General features: G+C 28.7%; 1 protein-coding gene across 1 annotated transcript; it reads left to right on the top strand.

Moving 5' to 3' along the window:
• The first annotated feature begins 22,750 nt into the window (after nucleotides 1–22,750).
• LOC114164686 (protein GOLVEN 2) lies at nucleotides 22,751–23,783 on the top strand. Its single transcript, XM_028049433.2, has 2 exons — nucleotides 22,751–23,041; nucleotides 23,349–23,783. The coding sequence occupies exons 1-2, from the start codon at nucleotides 22,966–22,968 to the stop codon at nucleotides 23,513–23,515; spliced, it is 243 nt and encodes an 80-aa protein (XP_027905234.1). The 5' UTR covers nucleotides 22,751–22,965; the 3' UTR covers nucleotides 23,516–23,783.
• Nucleotides 23,784–25,226: the final 1,443 nt, after the last annotated feature.

Genomic DNA, 25,226 nt, shown 5'->3' with positions numbered 1-25,226 from the left:
AGGTTTCAGAGACGGGGTTCCATGATTTTTGTTACAATAAATGTAAATTTAGAAGGGGGAAAACAATAAAATGATTTTATTGTGATTTCTATTGAGATATTATTTATATGATTAATTATTTATTTAGAGATATATTGTTTAATTTATGGGTGTAATTATATATTTATATATGGACATTGTTTGATTGATATTTTTGGTGTTATATTTTTTCTTTAATTTAGGTAGCAGAGTCATGTATAATGCATATATATTGATGGCTTAATGGAAAAAAAAAGTTTTTTTAGTAAATGAATATACAAAATAAAACATCACCCAGATAGGATCCCAAAGCATATGAAAGTAAAATTTATTATATTTGAACATCATTTGAGAGAGAAAATAAACTATTGTGACAATTTTGTCCTAATGGCAACAATGGTGACAATAATTTCATGGTCGTGGCGGAAATTGAAAAGTAGCGCATTGATGTACATAACGTGTATTTTTATAGTGATGTGGTTGAAGAGATGTATATGAAAGTTACTCTAGGTTTTAAAAGATTGACCCAAAATTAGTTTGCAGATTGAAAAAGTCATCTTACGACTTAAAACAAGCTTTGCATTGTTGATTTATTAAGTTGGTCAGTGTCTTGAAATATTATTGCTTTTCCCAATCCTATTTAAATTATTCAGTATTTACATTTAGTGTATGTTGATGACTAACTTATTGTATGGAACAATATTTCAACCATGACAAATTTTAAAGTTTACTTAGGTTCATACTTTCTTGTGAGTCTTAAATATTTTTTAGGGTTAGAGGTAGCCCGTAATCTTGAGGAGATTTAGCTCTGTCAACAAAAATATGCATTGAAATCATTGAAGATACAAGTTTATTAGGTGTCAAGCCTGTGGATCTTTGAATGGAACAACATCATAAACTAGTGTTGGCTTTTAAAACACCTCTTAAACACCTGAAACCCTATCAAAGACTCATTGGGAGATTAATCTATTCGTCTATGACTAGACCATATCTTGCTTATTTTGTAAACATTTTATCTCAGTTTATGCATAAATCTTATAAAGAGCATTGGGAGACAACCTTAAAAGATATATAATTTGCTTAACTTCCTTTTATATAATTTAACCCTTTATAAAGTTTCTAGATGCACACAAAAAGAAAAGGCATGTACAATGTCAAGACAATAAACTCCAAATGCACTCTTGTAAGAGTTTAATCCTCTGTTAATACCAATCCTATAACAACGTCAATGTCATACACCTTCAATGTCTTCAATTTTGCCTACATGTAAAACAAATTGATGGTTATATAACCTTCCAATTTGCAAATATTCGACCAACATAACCCTAAATATTCTTGATTACATCATTTCAATTCAAAAGTAAAAAACCCTCAAACACAAACCTTTTCAAAATGCGATGAAGTAGGAGCATGAATGGAGAACACGAATGGACACGTGAACGGAGACCGAAAGGAGATGCCAAGAGATACCGAAAGGAGAACACGAATAGAGACACGACTTTGGAAACACAAACAGAGACGGACGACTCTAGGAACCCAAATGGAAACCGCAAACTGAGAATAACTAGGTTTGTGACAATGAAGTGACTTTTAAGGGGTTTGAGTGACTAGGGTTTCAGTGACTCTTGGAAAAGTTAATCTAAGTTAGGGGGTGTTTAGAGTGTTGGGTGAGAAAAGAAAATAGTAAAGAGAGAGAACATATTTAAAAAAATAAATAAATGGACTTAGGCAAAATTGTAATGGGAAATCATTTCATAAAATGGAAAAAATAATGTTTTATTTAAAGTGGCAATTCAAAATGACACAAATTTAAATAACAGTACGACAATATAAAAGGTGGTGGTTACAAATGCCATATTATACATGTACATTTTGGCGGTTATCAAATTGACATATTATATTGCAAAAGACGACAATTTTAATTAACTACCATATTAAAAATGTCGCGATATACATGATTTTTGTAGTGAATATTGTAGGAAAATACTATCTTGGGAATGTTGGATTTATGCTGAAAAGTGTAAGATATCACTTTAAAGAGTACGCACGAATAGGGTCACAAAATTCCCGCGAATTATTTAATCATCGACATTCGTCGTTGAGAAGTGTCACTAAAAGGACATTCAATGTTTTGAAAAAAATGATTCCCTATTATAACAAGTGGAAGTGAGCCTCATTATTGTTTGAAAACAATGACAAATATAGTTTTAGTATGTTGCATTCTTCACAACTTCCTACCCGGTTTGGACTGACACATCAATTGATGGGGTTGATCAGGAGTTGATGGAACAATAGGAAGATAATAGGAAGATACCACAAATGTTCAAGTTCGTGAAGATTACTATAGGATTGATTGTAATATTAGGGATTATATAACAAATCAATAGTGGAGAGATTATGAAAACTCGTAGCTTCATGTACTTAATTGTGGTTGTTTATAATGCTATCATTAAATTAAAGTATGTTGTTGTATGAAATTTATTACTATGATATCTACATGGAACACAATATGTAGGCGCTTTGAAGCAAATGATCTTGACAAACAAATGTATGCCCTTGTTAACTGCCAACGTGCAGCTATTGAATGAAAAAATGCCCTCCTTACTAGGACAAACAACCTAATTCGTGTACAGTGCAAATTACTAAGTTGTTATCAATAATGAACATTGGGGATGATAACTTATTCAAACACTGCTATGACTTGTTTTGTTCACTCCAATCACATACACAATGTATTATGGGCATGTCGACACAACATTGTTGGAATATGTTACTTGTTATATGAATGAAGAGACTTCACTTTGATGTATCATAAATCGTGTTCTCTCTACTGATGTGCAAATCCATAATGTGTTTTAATATTTTTAGTTGACTTTAAAGTATGTGGTGGAAAATCACTACAGTATTCATAGTTTTATACAACATATATTATGCTAATTATTTTTCACACTTTTATTTAAATTAATCACAACAATAATCATTAATGGTGTTTAAGAATAATAATAATATTTAGAAATAAAAAACAACTTTTAGAATTATTATTGATGTGAAAAATGAGTACAAAATTTCAACATACTTTTATCCACATTGCATACCATCCTTATTAACACCAACTTTGCAAACCATCTTTATTAACAACTTCAATTTTGATGAAAAATCTTTAATCCATTTCAAGAAATTTAACAAAAGGGGCCATTGCATCAATTTTTTAAAAATCATGACCAATTTGAGACTAAACAAAACTAGATAACCAACTTGACATTTTTGGACGAAAACAGGACCAAAAGAGTAATTAAATCTAATAATTAATATCTAAATATTTAATTTTTTTATACCAAAATGGGATGTATTTTTTATTTGTTACTATTTTTTTTTTCAAAACTATTGAATAATAGTTTTAAGAAAAATAATCTTAACTCATTAAAAAATAATTTCATATTACTTTTAACATCAAAGACAATTTTGTAATCTTTCTTTACTATTTATTAAAACTCTTTTTATTTATCACATCAGTCAAATCACTTACAATCTTTCATAAACTTCACTTCCAAATCCACTCATTTTCAGCTCCAAATCACTTAAAATAAACAACCCAAACTTTACCTTTAAATCCACTCAAATTCATCCACTCACTCTCTTTTAAATCCATTTTCACACAACTAGGGCTAAGCAATGGCCGTGTTGGATCGGATTCGGATCTCTGACACAACCCAAATTTAACATATTTATATCTAATCCGACCATTTTATTTTTCAATTTATGCAGATACAAATGAAATCAGATACGGTTACATGCGGACTAGTTCAACAAATGTAAGAAAAAAAGCATTTGCTAGATTTTTCTTAGATTGAAGAACATTGTATTTGCATCAACAACGAAATTACAAAAAAAAATCTTCAAAATCATATCTCTGAATGTACAAAAAAAAATCCAAAAAAAAAAATTGAACGAAAGTGACGGAAGCCACCAAGGGCAAGGACCACTAATCATAATTTTTGCTCTTTGCATCTAGTGTTCGCCACTACCCTGTACAGATCAATTCCATACACAACCTCTCGTGTATGAAGAATAAAAGTTAGGGTTGATGTTAGAGATGGAAACGCTAGAGATGGAGTTGTTGGACATGGAGCTGTAGCCGCTGGAGTTGGAAACACTCTGAATGTACACAAAAAAAATCCAAAAAACAAAATCTGAACGAAAGTGACAGAAGCCACCAAGGGCAAGGACCACTAATCATAATTTTTGCTCTTTGCATCTAGTGTTCGCCCACTGCCCTGTGCAGATCAATTTCCATACACAACCTCTCGTGTATGAAGAATAAAAGTTAGGGTTGATGTTAGAGATGGAAACGCTAGAGATGGAGTCGTTGGACATGGAGTTGTAGCCGTTTGAGATGGAAACACTCTGGAGATGGAAGTGTGATGATAGAGAATTAGGATTTGGGGTGAAACTTTTGATTTTATAATTGAATATATAAGTTGGGTCGGTTATCCATGGCTTTTTATTTTAAACTTTTTACTCAATCGTTTAAACCTATCTTAATCCGAAATTTTTTATTCAGTCTAATCCAATCCATAAAACCCGACCCGCACATCTATTTTTCTTTTCAGGCAAAGTGGTTTTGCACGGGTTGGGTTTTTTCTCAAGCCTACACAACCATCACTCACTACAAGAATGTTGTCGTTTGACGTAAGTGAAACTGTGACGCAAAAAGGCCAAAGCCCACTCTAACAAGATGGTGTTGGTCCCGCGATGGAAACATGAACAACACTAATAATATAATAATCAATTTCCTCTGCGTCGGCCAAGCCGACACATAAAACAAATATAATACCATGTTTGAAACGGTTTGTGTCGGCTAAGCCCATGCATAATGTGTGGGTTTTGTGTAGGCCTAGCCCACGCAAATGCTAGTGATTTTGAAAAATAGAACTTGCTTCAGACCAACATATCCCACAATCTGCTATAGTCCACTTCAATACAATTCAATCCAATTCATTAATTCATCATATCATTTAATTGATTATGAATTTGAATTTTTTTAGCATATCATTTAATACATCCTATAATTTGTTACTTTAGCTAATTAAACATAATACAAGTCGAAAGATAAACATCCATGTCCAAGATACATTCAAGTCCCATATAATACATCCAAGTCTAAAATAAACATAATACAAATACAAGATGTTTTACAAGTAGTCCAGGCAAAAAAAAAAAAAAACAACAATACTTGCATCTTCTACCTTTTTAGGTCTATCTCGTTCTTCCATAAATTATTGCATAATCAAGATCCTTCCAAAATGATTTTGTACTGCAAAAGATTTTAAGAGTTATACAGCAAGGGTACCCAAAATTAAATTGGCATACAACATACTTTACTACATAGAGACAATACAACATGCAAAATAAGTTTTCAGAGTTCATTATATCATCGTTTTGCTAATTCACTAAAGATCATGGTGAAAACTAGCATAATTAGAAACATGCTAGATTTGAAAAACATATCAAAGTCAGCCACAAAAGCATTGACATTCACAAACATATGACATAGCTCAAGAGCCAACATTGACTAAGTACTTGAAATTAAATTGGCATACAACATACTTTACTACATAGAGACAATACAACATGAAAAATAAGTTTTTAGAGTTCATTATATCATTATTTTTCTAATTCACTAAAGATCGTGGTGAAAACTAGCATAATTAGAAACACATGCTAGATTTGAAAAACATATCAAAGTCAGCCACAAAAGCATTGACATTCACAAATATATGACATAGCTCGAGAGGCAACATTGACTAAGTACTTCATAGAAGTGGGCTTCAACATAAAAACTATAAGTAACAAGTTGTTGAACCATTGACATAGGCATAAATATAAGAGCTCAGAATTGTTAATGTGAATACAATCACAATCACAATGTGAATTGTGTCATCAATCCCATAGTACAATGCATGTCTGATATTTATGAAAAGTAATAATATATTGTAGCATATTATATTGACTTGACATTAATCTTGTTCATGCTTTTAAATTTAAAAACATGATGACAAATTGGCTAACTTCATACCTCCAAAATCAATTATAATGCTAAGTTAGGATTATATAATATATTATGAAATGAGATGCTATTCTTAAATGAATGATATTTCAGTGGTGTACTAAGGTTATTACATCTATTGTTGTGAATATATATACATAATCATACTTTCCTAGGTGTTTGTCCCATACTAATGATATCATATATTTTTTTTCTTATAGGAGGGCTTGTAGAGGACAATTAAATCATATGCACACTTGAAAGAAGAAAATCAAGCTAAAACTAAAAGAGAAGGTCCCTCACTATCCAATCAAAACATAGCTAACCTTGAGTTGACACACTTAGGTTCACAATTTTAGCTTGCCAAAAATCCTTCCCCTATACCTAAAACTCTTGAACCAAAAAATTACTTAGTCAACGGGCTTTAATCAATAATGGAGTAAATGGGGTTCAATCACTAACCTGGATGCTTTAGAAATTCACCTAGTGCGACCCAAACCCCTCGTAATGTCTAGGTTTTGCTATTTGCAGAGAAAGGAGCGACTCACAATGCGCTCTCTATGAACTTTGTTCGTAGTTCCCCTGTTTCACTTTTGCACAAAAAAGGGTTCGTAGAGTTGCGCTCGTTGTCGCACGTCTTCATATAGAAAGTTGAAGCTTTCGTTGTTCGACGGAGAAGTTGAACTCGTCGCAGTCCCACTCCAACTCTTCACGCTCATGTTTTGGAAGAAAGATAGAAACCTCGCACTTGTGATCAAAGGAAAAAAGGTGGAAACATAAATGGGGAAAAGGAGATGAAACAGGGGAAATGGTTCTGACGCTTGTAATGAGGGTGGAAAGTGAAATCTGAAACATTTTCTATCCAAGTTAACCCAATAAAAATGTGTTTTTAAATTTTTAAAACATATGCATTGACCATTCCACGCAAACAATTTCACTTAATATGTGTCGGCCATCCGATACCATTAAATTTATTGTATTGTGTCAACTAGACCGACGCTATACATAAATTAATCATGTTTCCCAATTTATTAAAGTTAGCAAGAATTAATATATTTTTTTAAAATAATTTTTATTGTTAGAGTCGGAGTCGGCTTTTCATGGGTGTAGCCTATGCCTTTGTGTCCTTGTAGAGATTAAAATTATCCCGCAAATATTGGTATCGTATGAAAAAAAGAAAATAACACATATTGATGACTTATTACCTTGTAGATTATGACTTTTTCTTATGTATATGCTAATCAAATCAATCCACTAATCAATTACAACAAAACAAATATTAGTTGAAAATGCACTAATTCGGGTTCTGTTGCAGAAAAATATTTTAAATTACTGCTGTATTACAGAATTACTTTTAATAGATTCATTATTATGCGAGCTAATTTTGAGTTAACTAAACAATAAAAAAAAAGTTAAGATTCATCTCAAGAGATTAAATATGCATATAACTTTATCTATTTTTCATTATATAAAATATACCGTTCTAAATGTGTAAGCCCGGCAAAAGTTGTTTCTAACTAAACCTACATGAACCAATGGTTAGATCAAGGTGAACAGGCTAAAAGTCAAGGTGTTCTAAAAATTTGAAGTTATACTATAGGTTGGCTAAAAAAGAAATCAAATTCAATTTAGGATTCTAAAAGGAAACATCAATTTTGTAAGAAACTAGTTTATATAAATTTTGTGGCCTTAAGCTCATTATGAATTATGATTAAATCAAACTACAAGCTTCAAGTTTAGTTTAAGTTGAATTTGCCACTCTCGAAGCTGACAAGAACTAACTATGTTATATAAAATATAAAAAAAAATTAAATTAAATTGAGCTAAAGATTCTAAAAGTAATTTTCTTTGAATTAATTATTTGATAAAACCTTGAAGATATTTTACACAATTCAAAAAAATATTTAATAATTAATTAAGTTATGAATGAGAAAGATAATTACATTTCCATTCTATATTCTATTATATTTTCAAATTAAAAGTAGAGAGAGATTTTCCTATATAACCAAATACAAATCCGTGTGTAAATAATTATTCATATTACTTGTAAATATTGATCTATTTGATATTTAGTTGTTTTTTAACTTCGTAGTTATTTAATTTTTATATAACTTAATGTTCATTTAAAATATTTTTCAAACTTATTACTAATGATTATGACTCTTAAAACCTATATCATTTACACATAATAATAGATTTTTTTTTTATTTTCTTAAATAACATATCTAGTCCATAAATATGATTCTTCAACTCGTCCAATAAAAGTGTATCTTACTACTGTTTCTATAAAATTGTAATAAAATATTGTTTATTAAGAACTGAAACTTGGTCCTAGTAATAATGTTTTTTTTATTTCAAAAAAGCCCATCATGATGACGGCCTCAACAATGATTAGACAATTAACATTAAAAAAGGTTTTAAATTTTGCTGGCCTTGGCCCCCAATGTCATGCATTGTCGCGTGGATAAGAACACATTTGAGGAAAAATGGATGGAGATTAATACCAACAACATTAAAATGGCAAATTAGAACCAGGATTATTATTTTATAATTAAAAATAATTAAAGAGTTGCTTTAATAATTGTGATTTTTATACATGGTTATCATTGTAATATTATTGTCTAATCTCCTGAAAACATTAAATGCATGATAACTATGTACTTTATATTTTTTTTGTGATATGATGGCATATATATATACTACCTTTCTAACAGATTATATTATTTGACGAACATCAAACATTGAATAATACTCCTATAAAAGTTTATCGTATCCTTTTCCTCTATTTATATCTTATAAAGCTCTTTCATTTCCTTTTTTTAGACATCATGTCCTGTTCCATAATTTAACCCACTCAAAAGTTGAGATTATTTTATCAACTCAATCACATATGATCTATCAATTATTTTTGCTTACATGTAGAAGGTCACAGATTTGCACTGTCAAGAAAATGAAAAATCAATCCTTATATTCTATATTACTTTTTTAAAAAACGTATTTATATGGTTTCGGCTATTTCGGTGTATTTGATTGATCTCAAGTTGAAATGTTGTATTTTTGAAGAGGAATCCATTATTTTGTGGAATGTATTTTCTCTCTTGCATATACTTCAATCTAGATTTCTATAATCATCTACTCATTGATAATTTTTATTTTATATTGTTATCAAAAAAATTCCTTGAGATACACTATTGTTTGGATTCTAATTTCTTTTAAGCTTTGCATTAACTTTGACACTGTGTACATTCCGATAGGTTTGGAAGAAGGATGTGACTATCAAGAAACGTGATTGAGTTGATGAATCAATCTTAGTCTTTGGATTGAAAAAAGAAGATCAAGTGATAAGATTTGGTGACCTACTATTTGAACATTTTTCTCCCTCCATATTTTTGTTGTACGTCTAAGCAGAAAAAGAAAATATTATTGAACAATAAAAGCGAAACACTACACAAGACATACCATAGTATAGCTATGGTACAAAGTTTTGTCACAATATCAACCCACACCAAGACCCCATTTAGAAGAGGACACTTACGAGGAGCAGTGATGTATATGAATGATGATCCTTCTCCTATGCCGTTTGTGTTGGTAACCTATAACAATTGAAGATCTTTTTTGGTAAGCAACAACAGAAGGAGAATTTAGATGGGTTTTTGAGAGTTGAATAAAGTTTGGAGATTGGTAAAGATATTGTGCATCCCTAAGTTGTTGAAAGGAAACATGGTTGTCGGAAAGTAGAAGGGTCGGAAAGGACGAGGTTAATAGTTGAGTTATGGGGAGGGACAGTGTTAAGGTAGAGGAGCAACAAAAGCACGTGACTCTGTACCCTCCAACCCTTCTCCTTTGTCCAACTAAGCAAAGACAAGTTAAAGGTATTAGTCTCATTCACCATTCATGAGTCAAGCAACCTTGAATCATAATTTTTCCACATGCTAACATGCAAATGCAAAGTTGCATGGCATCACGTGATGAACCAAAAGTGAGTTGGGACCACTTTTCCAAACAAAACCATGACCTCCTTTTGTATGCATGTGATGCTCGCGACGTGGCTCGAGTCCACGCGTTTCGATTCAACCAAGGATGTGACCCACTGGTCCCTACCCTGGAACCCTTATGCACAATGGTTTGAGACATGGTCACACTCTACCCAACTTCTTGTTGCTTAATTAAGTTACCCTCTTACCTTTATTGGGTTTTCTTCCTAGTCACAATTCCTTCCTTGGTTTGGAATTTCTGCCTAACATGTCAACTATTGATGTTGGAATTAATGTACAAGTGTTGAATATATAATATTCTACAATGTCCTCTACTTTATATTAACCACCATTAATTAACAGAATGAAATAACGTAACTAAACAAATAAGTTCTAAAGTGGTAATAATCACTGTTAGTGAAGATGCAAATGATGAGAAAATCTTGGTTGCCAAAAGGAAAGGTTGACTTTAGCGTATTCAGTTCTTATCTTTGAAGCGATTAATTAAAGCAAATTCTTTATATGTTCGATTTCTTTTGGTTGGATTTTGTTCGAGGTTCAAAGCACTTCATGCCACTTGTAAATTATTTTATGCAATATTAGTCTCTCATTCAGCACTAAGTTAAGATACAATAAATGAATAATATAGGTCTAAATCGTAGCACAATATTTTCTTACAAATCCTCTTCTTTTATAGGCACATCTTCTTTTTAAATAAAGTGTTAACATTTTTTATATAGAACATATTAATGTATTTATTCGTTTTTTATTTAATATTTACTTCATAGAGTTTGAAGAAATTGATAAGAAGATTTTACAAATAATATAGACGTATTATACAAATAGATTATCTAAGTATTGGTGGGATATTAGTTGTTTGGAAATTGATTTCAACTTCACTTTATTTTTAATAAATATAATTTTTTTTATATATTAACTTAATAACTTAATAAATATAATTTTTCATATATTAACTTAATATCAGGTATATTTAAAAAATGCGTACATACAGGCGTGACAACGCTTGTGTGTACGCTAGTAATATATAATAAAGAGGATACCCTATTTTGTGTCCACATTTCATATTTTCACTTTAACCGTTATTCTAAAAAATTCTTCTTAACCGTTATTTTAAAAACATATTCTATCTTTAACAACTATTCTAAAAACCTCTTTTATGTATACTAATATACTAACGTACACACAGGCGTTATCGCTCCTGTGTATGCGTTTCTTAGATATGAATAATAGTATGTTAGTAGGTGATAATAATGTAATGTTATTAAGTTAATATGTAAAATCAATTTATATTTATAAAAAATAAAGTGAAATGAATAGAAAATTAATTGTTAATGAATAACAAAAAAGATAAAAAGATAAATAGTTTTACAGAAAATAGGTAAAAATAACCATTAATTTCAAAAATTTTAATAAATAATTATATTGTAAAGGGTAAAATTAGTATTATGAAATGTGAATACAAAAGAGGGAATTCTCTTTATATATTGTTACAGATATTTTCTTTTTCTAATTAACAACTAACAATTATTTTAAAAATTAATTATTTCTTTATTGATCTTAACTCAAATCTTTATAAAAGTTAAAAAATGCAAACACAAAGGCGTGACAACGCTTGTGTGTTCGCTAGTATGAAGAAGTAGAATGTATCTATTCTCATATTCACGAATAACTTCCCTTTTATCATTTTAAAAAAATAAATCTATTATTTTATTTTCCATCTGTATATATATTTGTTTTCAAAATAATATTAGAATACAATTTGTTTCTTATATATTCATAAAAAAATGAATTTGCAAAAGGCTCGTGGGATAAAAAATCATGTTAATAACTCTTAAACTAATATTTTATTATCAGATAAGACAATAGAGAGTTACCTTTTTTTCTTTAAGAAAGAAAGCAAACAAATGAGAAATCGGGACAAAAATAATAATGAGTTTGTGTCTAATTTTTTTTTCTTCAAAAACAAAAAGAAAACATATGAGAAGGAAAGATGAATACAATTAGTGAAAAACTAGAAAGACAATGAGAAAAAAATAAAAAATATCTTAATAAATATTTAGTTTAATTATTATTTTTTTGTTTCTTTATTTGTCCAAAAATGTCTAGTTGTCTAATGTTTAATGAAAATGACTAAATTGCATTAACTTTTTCAAAAATCGGAACCAGACCAAAAAACTAGATAACCAACTTTGTTGAGATTAAAGGTTATGTTTTATAAAAGAAATAAAAAGTCACACAATTTAATTTCCATTAATTTTTAAAATATACTACATATAATTTTAAAAAAATGTAAAAGATATATATAATTTAAAATAATTTCAAAAATATAAATATAATTTAAAAAAATTCAAAAATATACATATAATTTAAAAAATAAATTCAAAAATATTGGGAGCGCCATGACCCTCCCTGTCCTTTACATGATCCGCCCTTTCCATTGAACTCAAACATTAATTACGATCTAATTGATTCTTAAAATTATCTTCTTTCAGAAATAGCTATTTCTATCTTGTTGGAGTTAGGTTATTAGTCTAAATACCTACCATTCATCAAACCTTTTATTCTTATGTTTCAATTAATTTCTTTACATGTTAAAACATAATAATAAAATATGAACTTAGAAGAAATAAACAAAAAAAAAAACAATTATTTATTATTGATTTTTTAATTCTACTTCTTTTCTTGTTTGCTTCAATCTTAAAAAGTTATTAATAAGAATGAATTAACAAATGGCTGAGACTTGCAATAAAATGGTAAGATTTCTTTGTTATCAGTGGTTTAACCCATATTTGATATAAGAATATATATATATATATATATATATATATATATATATATATATTTCTTTATACAATTATTATAATGTTCTTTTGTAAATTATCAATATCAAGTTTCGATAGGCACATATAGTCTCAAAATACTAGAGTAAACTACAATACTCATAATGGTCGTGTAACTCTTATCCTTACGTACAATATTATATGTTCTTAAACCAAGTATGATCATAAATGCAATATCAAATGCAAAAGGTAAAATAATTTCAATCAATTGTATCTTTCTTCCTATATAATTTAAATCACACACATGTTATTTATATCAATACACATGGATATAAAACTTATGAGACAATTACATCTCATTCACAGTTTAAGATTGTAAGAATTTTCATTGCATCTCTTATAACAATAGAGTGATTTGTTACAATTTGATGTCTTCCAAAAGATTTATATTAATTATGTCCTAGTAATTAGTTCTATATATAAGATAATATCAAAGATTTTGTCCATTATAATGAAAAGCATAAAGTGATTTATCAAAAGTAATTGGCTTTCATCAAGGGTAAGGTTTTGATGGACAATGTTTTAGTAGCTAATAAAGTAATCTAAGAAGTCTAGAAAAAAAAATGGAAGTTGTGTTATTGTAAAATTTGTCTTTGAAAAAAGTATACAATTCAGTAAGATAACATGTTTTATAATATATGCCAAGGTTGGGATTTTGTCAAAATGACCCTATTAGATTAATGAATGTCTTGAATCATCAACTATTTTTGTCCTTGTCAATGATAGTCTAAAATATTATTTCAAACAATCAAAGATTTAAGACAAGGCGATCCCCTAGCTTGATGGAAACTAGCTCTAGGCAAACTGAAGGTTCTCCATGCTGAAATAGTGATGAATTAGTATGTTGGAAGTGGAAGCAAATTGAATTGACGTTTATATGTGTTTGGTGAGTGGGTTGGAGTGGTTTCTTAGGAGAGGTTCGACCAACTCTTAAGGAAAATGTCTAAGAAATAAGTCTAGCAAAGAGACTATCCTAGTGAACTTAGAAAACAAGAGAGAACTATAATTTTGGCATAGTTTCTTTATATCAATTCCAAGTTACTTTACAAGGATAAGCCCTCTATTTATATGTTTAGGAGCTAACTAAATACTCAACAAAAGAGAGGGAGAAATTTGAAAATCCAAAACTGAAAAAGGCTCTAAACTAGACATGATTCAAATGTGACTGACCAGTTGGTAGGTTCATGTTGGCAACATGTCCAAAATGCAAGCTAAAGCTCTCCTAAACAAAGAAGTAAACATTCTAGGGTTCCTTAACGTCCAAGCTAGCCCAAATGAAATCCCATTTTGATCATTATGACATGGTCACTAAAGAAATCTATCTTCAAAGCCAAAACATCTACTCTACTGAACAAGTTCTATATTAATTGATTATAATACTACACAATTGATTTATCTAGAAACTTTCTCGCTAAATGGCCAAAATACAAAGTCTAAAAATTATTCTATACATTTGTATAAGACTAAAAGGAAGGATTATTTTTTTTTTTGTATTTTACTCTTCAAATATAGAGTCTTACTCCATGAGGCTTCATCTTCTTTTATCTTTTTAGCCATGGTTTTTGTTGTTGGATGGTCATAACTCCTTTCTTATACTTAGTAGTGATAGAGGATTTAGTTGGAGGGATAAGATAAGTACATAGGAAAACGAGAGAAGTAAAGGTAGGACATAAGGCAGTGAAAGTGGATATACTACAATTTACGGATAACGGTAAAAAAATTGTCGGTAATTTCTAACGGTTAAAAATCTAACAGTAATTTATGATGGTTAAAAATTTGTTGGTAAATCCATTGGTAATTATTCATCAATAAATATTTTTCGGTAATTATTTCATATCTTCTTTCATTGGTAGAATCTACTGGTAAATATAGTGATTTGGTCTTCCTCCAATTCTTCCTTCTATTCTTCTTTTTCCTTTTTTTTCTTCTTCTTTCTCTTTCTCTTCCTCCTCCTTTGTCGTTGTCTATTGTAATGATTGCCACTCTCATGGCTGCATCTCCCACCTTTGGCTCCTTCTCCTATTCCTCTTACTTCGTTGTCGTCATTGATTTTGCCTTCGTTGCCACCACGGTTACTGCTACTACTTCCTTCTTCTCCTATTCTTCTTCTCTTATGCATATAACCTTTATCCATTTAATTTATAACACATATTTCATCATATTTGGTGGAAAGATTAACACATATTTTACTAATAAATTTATCGACAAATTTTAAAAAGTACAATTACCGACGAATTTATGAATTTTGAAAAATTCAATTACTGATGAATTTACCGATAGATTTTCAAAAATTCAAAATTATCAACAGATTTACCAATGAACATTTACAAAAAAAAAATAATACCGATTAATCTACTGTCGGAATTTACCACCACATGGTCAAAGTTAAAGCTAGAACCATTCTATCGACGAATATCGATGGTTATTTCCGTTAGAAATGAAAATTATTCATTACCAACAAATTTTTGCATTGGTTTTTACCAACACCTTTTACCAACAGAAATATTTGTCGATAATTAAAATTTTAAAATTTTTTAGTAAAATCCATCGGTATATTCTATTTTATCAATAGATTTTTGTTGTCAGTAAAATTCGTTGGTAAATTCTATTTTACGAACGAATTTCTCTCGTTGATAATATGATTTTTTTTTGTGGTGTACACATCGCATTGTTCAATTTAGCCTTTTGATGCTAAACAATGAGGGGAACCAAGTTTGGACATGTATAAAGGTTGTTATAGTTAGGATAATATGGAAAAAATGAACAATATAATTTTTAAGAGTGATAGAGTGGATACTTAAGAGATATTCGGTTACATGCATGGGCATAGATTACAGGTAAAGAACCAAAAGAAAATTTCTCGTACTTGAATCAATGCTTAAATCCTATAACATGTTTAGAATCTTCAAAGGGATAAGTCTGGCATGAATTTAGAGATAAACATAATTGAGGAGATAAGGTGGTTTAAATTTAATGTTTTTTTTTATTAGCAGTTTAAATTTAATGTATTCTATTTGGAAAAGAGACTTTTACAAAGCATTGTATTGGGATAATGAAGCAGGGTAAGTTATGAATCCCTTTAAATGAGTTATCGTTGATTTTGCATAATAATGTAATGTTGTTGGAGGTTTACAAGTATATATAACAATTAACTTTCAAGAGTTTAAAGAGAGAGATCGAAGAATAATGGACAAGAAGAGGGGCACAATATAAAGAGAAAATAGACATAGAGGGTTACAAGAATACACATGTTTGCAATCTTTTTTCGTGCAAGGACATAGTAAGTAATTGTTTGGCATAAGAAAAAAAATACAAGCAACTCCAGTATAGGATGGAAGGAAGGGACATGTACACACATTAGATACAAAATAAAAAGCTTGTTTGTACCATATATAAGTTGTATGAATGTTTCAAATAGAAACTATGTTTAAATGGCGTTTGATGTCTGCCAACTTGTTGCTTCATACAGTAAAATATGTTGTTATCTTAAATGGAAGAGCTCAACTCTTTAGGTTATAGTTATGCATGTTTGATAGTTTTTTGTATATAGGAAGAGTTTGACTTTGTTGATTAAAAAAATATGCCTTACTAGTTATTAATATATGGCAAATTAGAAGTAATATTGGTAATTAGGTTAAGTATGTTTTTAGTTTGTGAACTTTGACGCGAAATTAGAATTCGTCCATGTCCAAAACTTTAATACATTTTGGTCCTTAAACTTTAAAAGTGGATGCATACAGTCCTTTTAGCCTAATTACGTTAAATGTTTTTGACGTGTCAAATGTCTTTTATGGTAGTATTTGAGTTGTTTACAATGTTTAACACATTCCCACTTCAATATGTACTGGGAAATCTGTTTGGCACGTAAAAAAAAATCTAATGTAATTAGGTTAAAAAGACTATATTCATTCATTTTTTAAATTTAGGAATCAACATGTATCAAGATTTTAAATAAGGACGAATTTTAATATTTCATAAAAGTTCAGAGACTAAAACATGCTTAACCTACTTTATAAAGTCAACCTTAACTTTCAATGTCAAGGCATTTCCCGTACTTACTTTATAAAGTTTGATGCAAGAAATTCTTTTAACTTCACACAATTTGATAATTTAATTTGTGAGTTATGTTATTGTATTATTTGCTTAATGAGTATTTGTACTTAATACTACAACCATATTTTAGCCACAATATCATCTAAGTATCAATCTTTTCTCAATCCAAAAACATCATAATACATGTATATGTGCTCCTCATATATCTTAATTCAATAATTTCACACACTGGCACACACGATCAAATACATAGAACACTTTTTGCACTTAAAAACATGTAAATTAGATAGGAGAAGGTTCATTGCTCAAAGTTTGAACCCATCACTAGCAATACTTCATGTCATTTACGAAGTTGTGTCGCTTGAGTGATAATATATTTAAAGGAGAGAAAATTAGTTTGATCTCTTTCTTGCTTGAGCAACCAAACAAACATTTAAGTGTTTAACTTCAAGTGGAGGAAGAATCAACATTAACCCACGTCACTTTAAGTATCATATCATAGGTATGGCAGCATGGCTTATTTCATCAAGTCACAAACTTTCAAAAATTCACTTCAAGACCTCGACTTTTCATTGATCGAGTGTTCAATAATACTTTGATAAGAGTTTTATAAGAGAGTTATTTTAATATCTCTAGTATTTAAACTTCAAACCATAACTTATGTGATAAATATTATTGTTTGAATGTTATGTCACATCAATTAATAGAATATTATTTAAGCAGTTAGCTTAATGCTCAAATAAAATATAAAATGAAAAATGATCTCACATGATTTTGTAATTGCAATCAAATATTTTTCTACTCAAGTTTAACTATAGAATAACTCGAGCTAAATAAGATTAATTCAATCAATAGTTAAAATTAGCTTAATCATATTAAATTCCATGTATTTTAAATCCATAGAAATAAAATTCGTAACACTTTCGATGCATCTTAAACAAATTAATTGTACAAATATAAATTATTAATTTCTCTTTAAATAGACTTCTAAATAGAGAAAGTTCTATACTTCAACCTATATTAAATATTCACCTCCACTTTTTCAAATATCCAGAAATTTTTTTATTTTGTAGTTAATTCATAAAGATGAAGTATAAAACTTCAAATACTTAAAAAAAGAATAAAAATACCACTAATTGTAGGGAAATTAGGAACTTATCGAACTCAAGATTATGATTGATTTATTGATCTATTTTTCATTATATCACAAAGTGTAATTTAATAATGAGAAAAATAGGCGCTGAATTACAAAATTTAGAAAAATAATAGTTATAAAATATGAATAACAGATTATTTTAAACCTATTTATTAAACAATATTTCATTCTCCATTTACTTTATATTATATTTTCTAAACCACTTACTGTAAACTATATATTCCAAAGCCAACACGCTGGCAAATACAAAATGTGTTTTTTTTTTCAATCTTTGTTTGAAAATTTGTTTACTCGACGTCTAGTAAATTACTCTTTTAACTTTTAAAAACATTCATTAATATTTTTAATATTTAAGTTTAATGCTAAATGACAATTTATTTCCAAGTTAATAAAATCAATTTTACATATATTTCCTAAAATCAACTTTATATAAAAGAATAAGAATTAAAATCACATTTTTTAATTTTAAATTTTTTTCTTGATGCAAATCATTATTGGGATTTGAATCAATAATTTCATAAATTTATTCAAACTTATCGTTACTTGATGAATCTTAAGGGTTTAAATAGTAAACTAAGATCTTAATTAGTTTAGATTGATAAAACTTTTTTGTTTTACTACTTATTTAAAAAAATATATATATTTTTCTTTTGTTTTCTATCTTTAAGCATTCTTATATGAAATCACACAAATATTTGGGAAGGTGATTATTTTTCTTTATAGAGGACAAAATAAATTGGATATGAACAAACCTATTTAAAATAATTTTGAAAAAATGATATAAAAATAATATTAATCGTTTAGACACCGGAGTAATATTCGTTTTTGTTGCTAGTTTATTTTATAATATTAATTTCTCCATTACCAATTCAACCTAACTTTAAGTGAAATTTTTAATGTGTTTTAGATATTTCAACTAAATTTGTCAACTTAATTTCATAAAATACAAATTTTAAACTTTTTCTCTTTCTATCTTTTTACGAGCCAATTCGTTAGTTCACTAACCTATATCTATTTATCAAGCATCCCTATTTGAAATGAGTCATATTTTTTAGATCACATTAGAATAGGAAACACTCCTTCCCAACTTGTGAATTGGTAGCTAAATGATTCAAACATATAAACTGGTTTTTAATAATATATCTGATTATACGAGAGAGGAGTAGAAGAAAGAAGGAAAAAAAAAATACTTGAAATTCATTTTTGTTTTTGAAATAAAAAAGAGAATTGGGTACTATATATGGTATTGTATATTGTTACCATTTTGGTAGAATTATACTAATATCTACAACAATCATGTGACATGTCAATACAATTGAATTTATCTATTACGTACTCTTTCTCTTAATTTTCGCTTTTTAGTCCTAAACAATTTTGTAGCGTTAGTGACTTATATATCACTCCATCAAATTCAAAGAGAACAACATGTTAATAGAAGAGAAATACAGAAGGCAAAATATAAAAAGCATTTTAAAACTAAAAACAACCCTTTAAAAAATTTGGAGTAAAAACATTATCAAGTGATCTTTTGCGAGAAGTTCCACCAAGTGATCCTGCATGGGAAAGCATTATCAAACATATCCTCTTTTTGTCATACGTTTCAAATATGTTCTTAAAATAATATCTTATTGGGTTAGGTATTGTTTCTATTACGATCAAAACTATAGCTAGCAACCTAAATAGTAAGAAGATCTACTGTTATTGTTTGTCAAATCTGTTCCCTTTATCAACCTATTCCACATCAGTATCATAATAATAATTTAATTACAGTTGTTAATAAAGAATTTAATTACAGTAAAAAGTAATTGAATTGTTTAGAATATTAATTAACAGGATATTGTGAACATTAGTTTATGGGTAATTGCTTAGGTAAAGGGTATATCTCTTGGTTTATTAATTTATTAAATGGTAATCCTTGTTTTCCATCAGTGTTTTGTCTCTGATAGTTGTCATGAATAATATAAATTGATGTTTAATTGAGAAGCAATTAAGGGACAATGCAGCCCCACAATGAGTCCTGGCACGTGATTTTTGTGTGAAAAGGAAGGAATAGCCCCCATCAATGTCGGTTATCTTTTGTGGTTCGTTATGTTGTTTCCTTTCTTGTTTAGTCAAGAACTATGCATGATTAATGGAAATGATAAGAGAGTGCCTTCACTGAATGAAGCTCTTCCTCTTTTTCTATCCTTATAATTTCTCTCTCTCTCTCTCTCTCTCTCTCTCTCTCTATATATGCATGGATCTATATCAACCACTCCATGCATGTGGTACTCCAACCGCCGTGTGCTTAGTACGATGATGAATGCAGATTCTGAATTTCTTACGCTGCACCTTTTGCACTCAACCAAGATTCTTCACCTGGAAATGGTGGCCACATAAAATATCTGCCAAAATTTCTCATACTCAAAATATCAAAACTAACAATTTTTAAGATTAGAATTCAAAAGTAGATGATGCTCAAATAATTAATCCAAATCTTTTTTCAGATACTTCCTACCTAATTTTACACAGTAGTACTAAAATAACATAGCTATAACGTCTCTTTATTTATTTATTTATAGACATATACCAGATGAAGAAATTTCACAAATTGCGTCACGCTGACATATATATATGTAGGGAAAATTAAAATTCACCAATTTTATGTTCTTGAAACATATGAAAGAAAAAGGTGATAGCTTTGATGTTTTTCTTTATCTCAGACATTGTCGTTTGGAACATGTACATATTACATATAGACAAAACTTATGGCAAGAATTAAAATTTTAGTTATGTATATGATGTAAATAGTCTCCAGATGTGAAAGATCCAATCTAATCTAATGCTCCGCTCTCATCTATCCTAATAAATAAACATCTCCACTATCATATATCACTCATTATATCTTACATCAACTTAAAATCAAATTAAAGTATAATATATAAATAAATATCTCATTTTATAACCTGTTGATTTTTTATATACCGAGTTATAGGCTTAAAATATGACTTCGTACTTTCACACCAAAGTTTTTCTTAACAAAATTTAGTATACATTTTGTATTAGATTATTATCAATAAATATTTAGTGTTACACTCAAAATATTTAATTTATCGATATAAAAGTGTATTAGAAATTATACATTAACTTAAAATAAAATTGAATTATAATATATATTTATATATATATATATATATATATATATATATATATATATATATATATATATATATATATATATATATATATGAGCAAGTGCAAATATCATCCTAATTAATTTTGAAGGTTGAATTATATTTAAAATGATGAAATTTTAATAGTAAAAAAAAGTTGCAATCTGAAAAATAACTCCAATGAAACTTTAGGAAAAAAAAACTTAAAGAAAAACAGAATACTTCTATCTCAATGCGTCTTATCTCACACCCAACTAGTTATATTTTATTTTTTGCAGTAAATATTAATATTTTTATTTTTCTACTAAAGATTCCAACCTATTAACTCTTTTGTCAGTATTTTTAAACTATTTTTTTATAATTTAATTTATGTCAAAACTATTCACTTTTAAGAATTGTAAGAAACTATCATTTAATTTATATAGGACAATGATATTTTAACTCATTTTTTTTGACTCACTTTTAATTCATTATTTTAATTACCATTAGATCATCACATCACATCACTAAAAAAAATTAAAAAAGATAACCCAATAGTAATTGAAACAATGAGTTAAAAGTAGGTCAAAAAGAGTGAGTTAAAATATCATTTTCCATTTATATAATATCATACATGTATAATTCTGTTTCGAAAAATCATTCCCGTCTAAGTGTGAGTACTTTCGAAATTCCAACCATATTAATAGAAAGTGAAAATTCATTATGAATTCAATTAGATCACGCCTGTAAAAGATTTAATAATATCGTAAATCAAAATAAAAAATCAGTGATTTTAGTATATTATTAAAAAAGTTATATTTTCTGTCAATTTTGTTTTAAATTTTTTTTTAAATGTTTATAAATTTTGTTATGAGAAAAAAATTGCAGGAACTTGTTATTAAATTTTGTTAAAATATTTTGTATAAAATACTTTTCGCAACAAATTTTGTAGCAAATACTTACGAATTTTATAATGTTTTAGAAAATAATTATTCACAAAAGAATTACCTGCTAATTAAAATTAAAAAAATAAATAGTAAAAAAAATATTTTCTTACAAATTCTTTTAACAAATCTACAATAAAATTTTTATATATAATATGAAAATTTTTAATAGTGAATGGATTAAAATAAAAATAAGTAAATACCTGTTATAAGCAAAATTTAGAGACAAGTCATAACTTGACTCAAACCACTGCCCATTACAAGAACTAAACCCTTTTTCTCTAAACCTAACCCAAGTTGATTATCTTTTCGTTGTTATAAGTACATATTTAATAAGTCCCTTGTACTTGTATATACGAATGGAGTCTCTCTTCTTATAAGAAAAAAAAATCGTATATTTATCAAACTGGTCCTTAACTTTAGAATTATTTACTTTCTTTTAGGTTGCAGATCTTTGTTGATTAACGAATGGCAAAGTGCGAAGTGTTCATAGATTCATGGTGCCAACTAAATAATAAGAAGTTAACGAAGCCATTCATGGTCTTAGCTTGGATCCTCTTTCCCAAGCAAAAGGGTGTCATTTTCAGGCAGGACAGAGCAGGAGACAATGATTTGAACCAAAATTGTAGCCATTGTTTTTCTTGTCCTCAAGAGTGCAGTGCATCACATGTCTTCACATCCTATTGGAAACAACTTCTATTTTTGCCTATAAAAAGAGGCCAACCAGAACATTTTCAACCAAGTTCAAGGTTTCTCTCCAATTCCATACATATTCAACTACCATGGCTATGTTACCCACCAAACGCTTCTTTCTCCTTGCTCTTCTCTTCCTTTGTTTTCTTTCCATTAATGCTACAGGTACCTTTACTTTCATATGCGTCTTTACAAATTACATTTTTCTGGTTCTAAATTTAACTTCGTGTTGTTTTGAATTTTTTTTAAAACTTGTTAATTTTAATGATGTTGTCCCATTTAATGGTAACATTTCGACTATCATTAACTGGGTAGCCAGAACTATCTTTAAAAAAAAAGGAAAATTAGAACTGCATTAATTAGTATCAATTGGAGTAAAAACATGTTTTACTCTTCTAACCAGTAACCAATACAATTACTATGTGTATAATCTGAGTGTATAATTTGGTTGTTCTTTGATTTTTGGTTACAGCCAGAAGTTTAAGAGAGACTAAGGATGAATTAGCTCCAGTTTCTGCAGAAAAGAGCCATGAAAATCAAGTTAAGGTAAACCAAGGAGGGGAACAGGAACAAGACACTGGTGACTTGACAACAATGGACTACACTCCTGCAAAAAAGAACCCTCCAATTCATAATTAGTTCTTAGCTTCTTTTATTTTTCAGTTTTGTTAGGAAGAGCATACAATTAATGCTTTTTCTGGGATTCTGAACTTTGATGAAACTAGCAAGTTCTACCTAGTTGTTTTGATCAAGAACTAGTAACTTCATGAACTTAGAAGTTAGAACTATGTAAATAGGTCTTCAGCTAAGGGGGGCATAGAGTTGATAGAATTTGCAGAGGTGCCAATCATAAAGAACACAGATGCATAATATAATCATTCTTGTCTTTTCGATTCTCAAACCTTTATTATTTTCTTCCCCAAGAATCGCATTGGAATACATCTCAGGTAATTAACTGGATTGGAGCAGATGAAAAAATAAAGATATATGATCATGTTGTAAACAATTTGAAAGAGTAGCAACGATGGAGATTTAATCAACTTGAAACATCAATCGAAATGTTGGTGGGTAACTAAAATCTGGGAATGATTGAAGTCAAACCCATATTAATTAGAACTTAATGTAGAAGCTGTAGAAATGCATGAAGGTAAATGAAACAGTATATGCAGACACAAATGAGTGGATCAGTCATCACAGCCATTATTATTAAATTATGTGCATTATATTTATAACCAAAAGTATATAGTACATATGAAGACAAAGATATGTCAACAAATGTAATAGTATATTTCAATACCAAATTTGCATAGTTATAAGATTCTCATGATTTCATGAGTATCAATCATTTACTTCATTTAGAATGTAATCATGTTATAAACTGGAGCCAACGAAGCGAGAACGCTCAGAAGAAAGAAACCACCCCAAACTTTTTAATTTGTATGCTTAATTATTATTAATAAGAATACAAATTAATAAGTTGACGATTTTATGGAGATGAATTAATACATGGGGAAAAAAACGAACGGTAAAAAATATTAATTGGCGAAAACTGAGAAACAAATAGTAAATTATGGAGCATGATTCCAAACATATCAGTTTATTTCATTATTCCATCACTTATTATTATTGAATCATTCCAGACAACTGTTCCTGTGGCATGTTTGTTGATAAGAAGGAAAAAGAATATATAATATTAAATTCCCTTGATTAAATTAAGATAAAGTAAACGTAAGTCAATAAATATATATAAGAAAAAAAATACTATGCGGAAATAATAGAGTGAATATATATATATATATATATATATATATATATATATATATATATATTAAATCTTTAAGCCATCACAAAACGTACGATATATGTCACTCTTTAATTAAGTAGGTGTAGATGCAGCCATTTCATGCATTTAACTACTAAGAATATGTGAGTGTACGACTTTAATTATGATGAAGAATTTATTAATTAACCTTAAAAATATTGGCTATGCTATGATAGACATTTGATTCTTGTTGCTAACGATCAAGTAAAATTGATGATGAATCTTGTTTGTAAGGTTAATTTTTGTTTGAATCAAATTTTATGATAGGGATGCAGAGAGCGTGATAAGATGAATATTGTTTGAGTGAGTTGATGGTTTATGTAATTTTGTTCAATTGTCACTAACTTAAGCTTTATTTTTGTTATGTTTTGTGGTCTTTACACTTGCGACTGTGTATTACACGTGAGTAAAGGATAATGAGGAGCAATCGAGTTTTATTTTATGATCTCTAAAAAAATACAAATAGAGTGTGTATGTAATTATACATTTTTATATATGGTGAAACTTCTGAAACATAGACGGTGCGTT

Source organism: Vigna unguiculata, chromosome 9 (assembly GCF_037176805.1).
Source record: "Vigna unguiculata cultivar grain cowpea cultivar isolate G323 ecotype 2 chromosome 9, ASM3717680v1, whole genome shotgun sequence".
Lineage (NCBI taxonomy): Eukaryota > Viridiplantae > Streptophyta > Magnoliopsida > Fabales > Fabaceae > Vigna > Vigna unguiculata.
Note: the sequence above shows the minus strand (reverse complement) of the source record. Positions and strands in the feature narration are given on the sequence as shown.

What these genes read in the sequence shown, in the direction of transcription:
- LOC114164686 (XM_028049433.2), top strand. Translation starts at nt 22,966, where the DNA reads ATGGCTATGTTACCCACCAAACGCTTCTTTCTCCTTGCTCTTCTCTTC. An exon ending in TCTTTCCATTAATGCTACAG is followed by an intron (nt 23,042 to 23,348) that starts GTACCTTTACTT and finishes TTTTGGTTACAG; the next exon opens with CCAGAAGTTTAAGAGAGACT.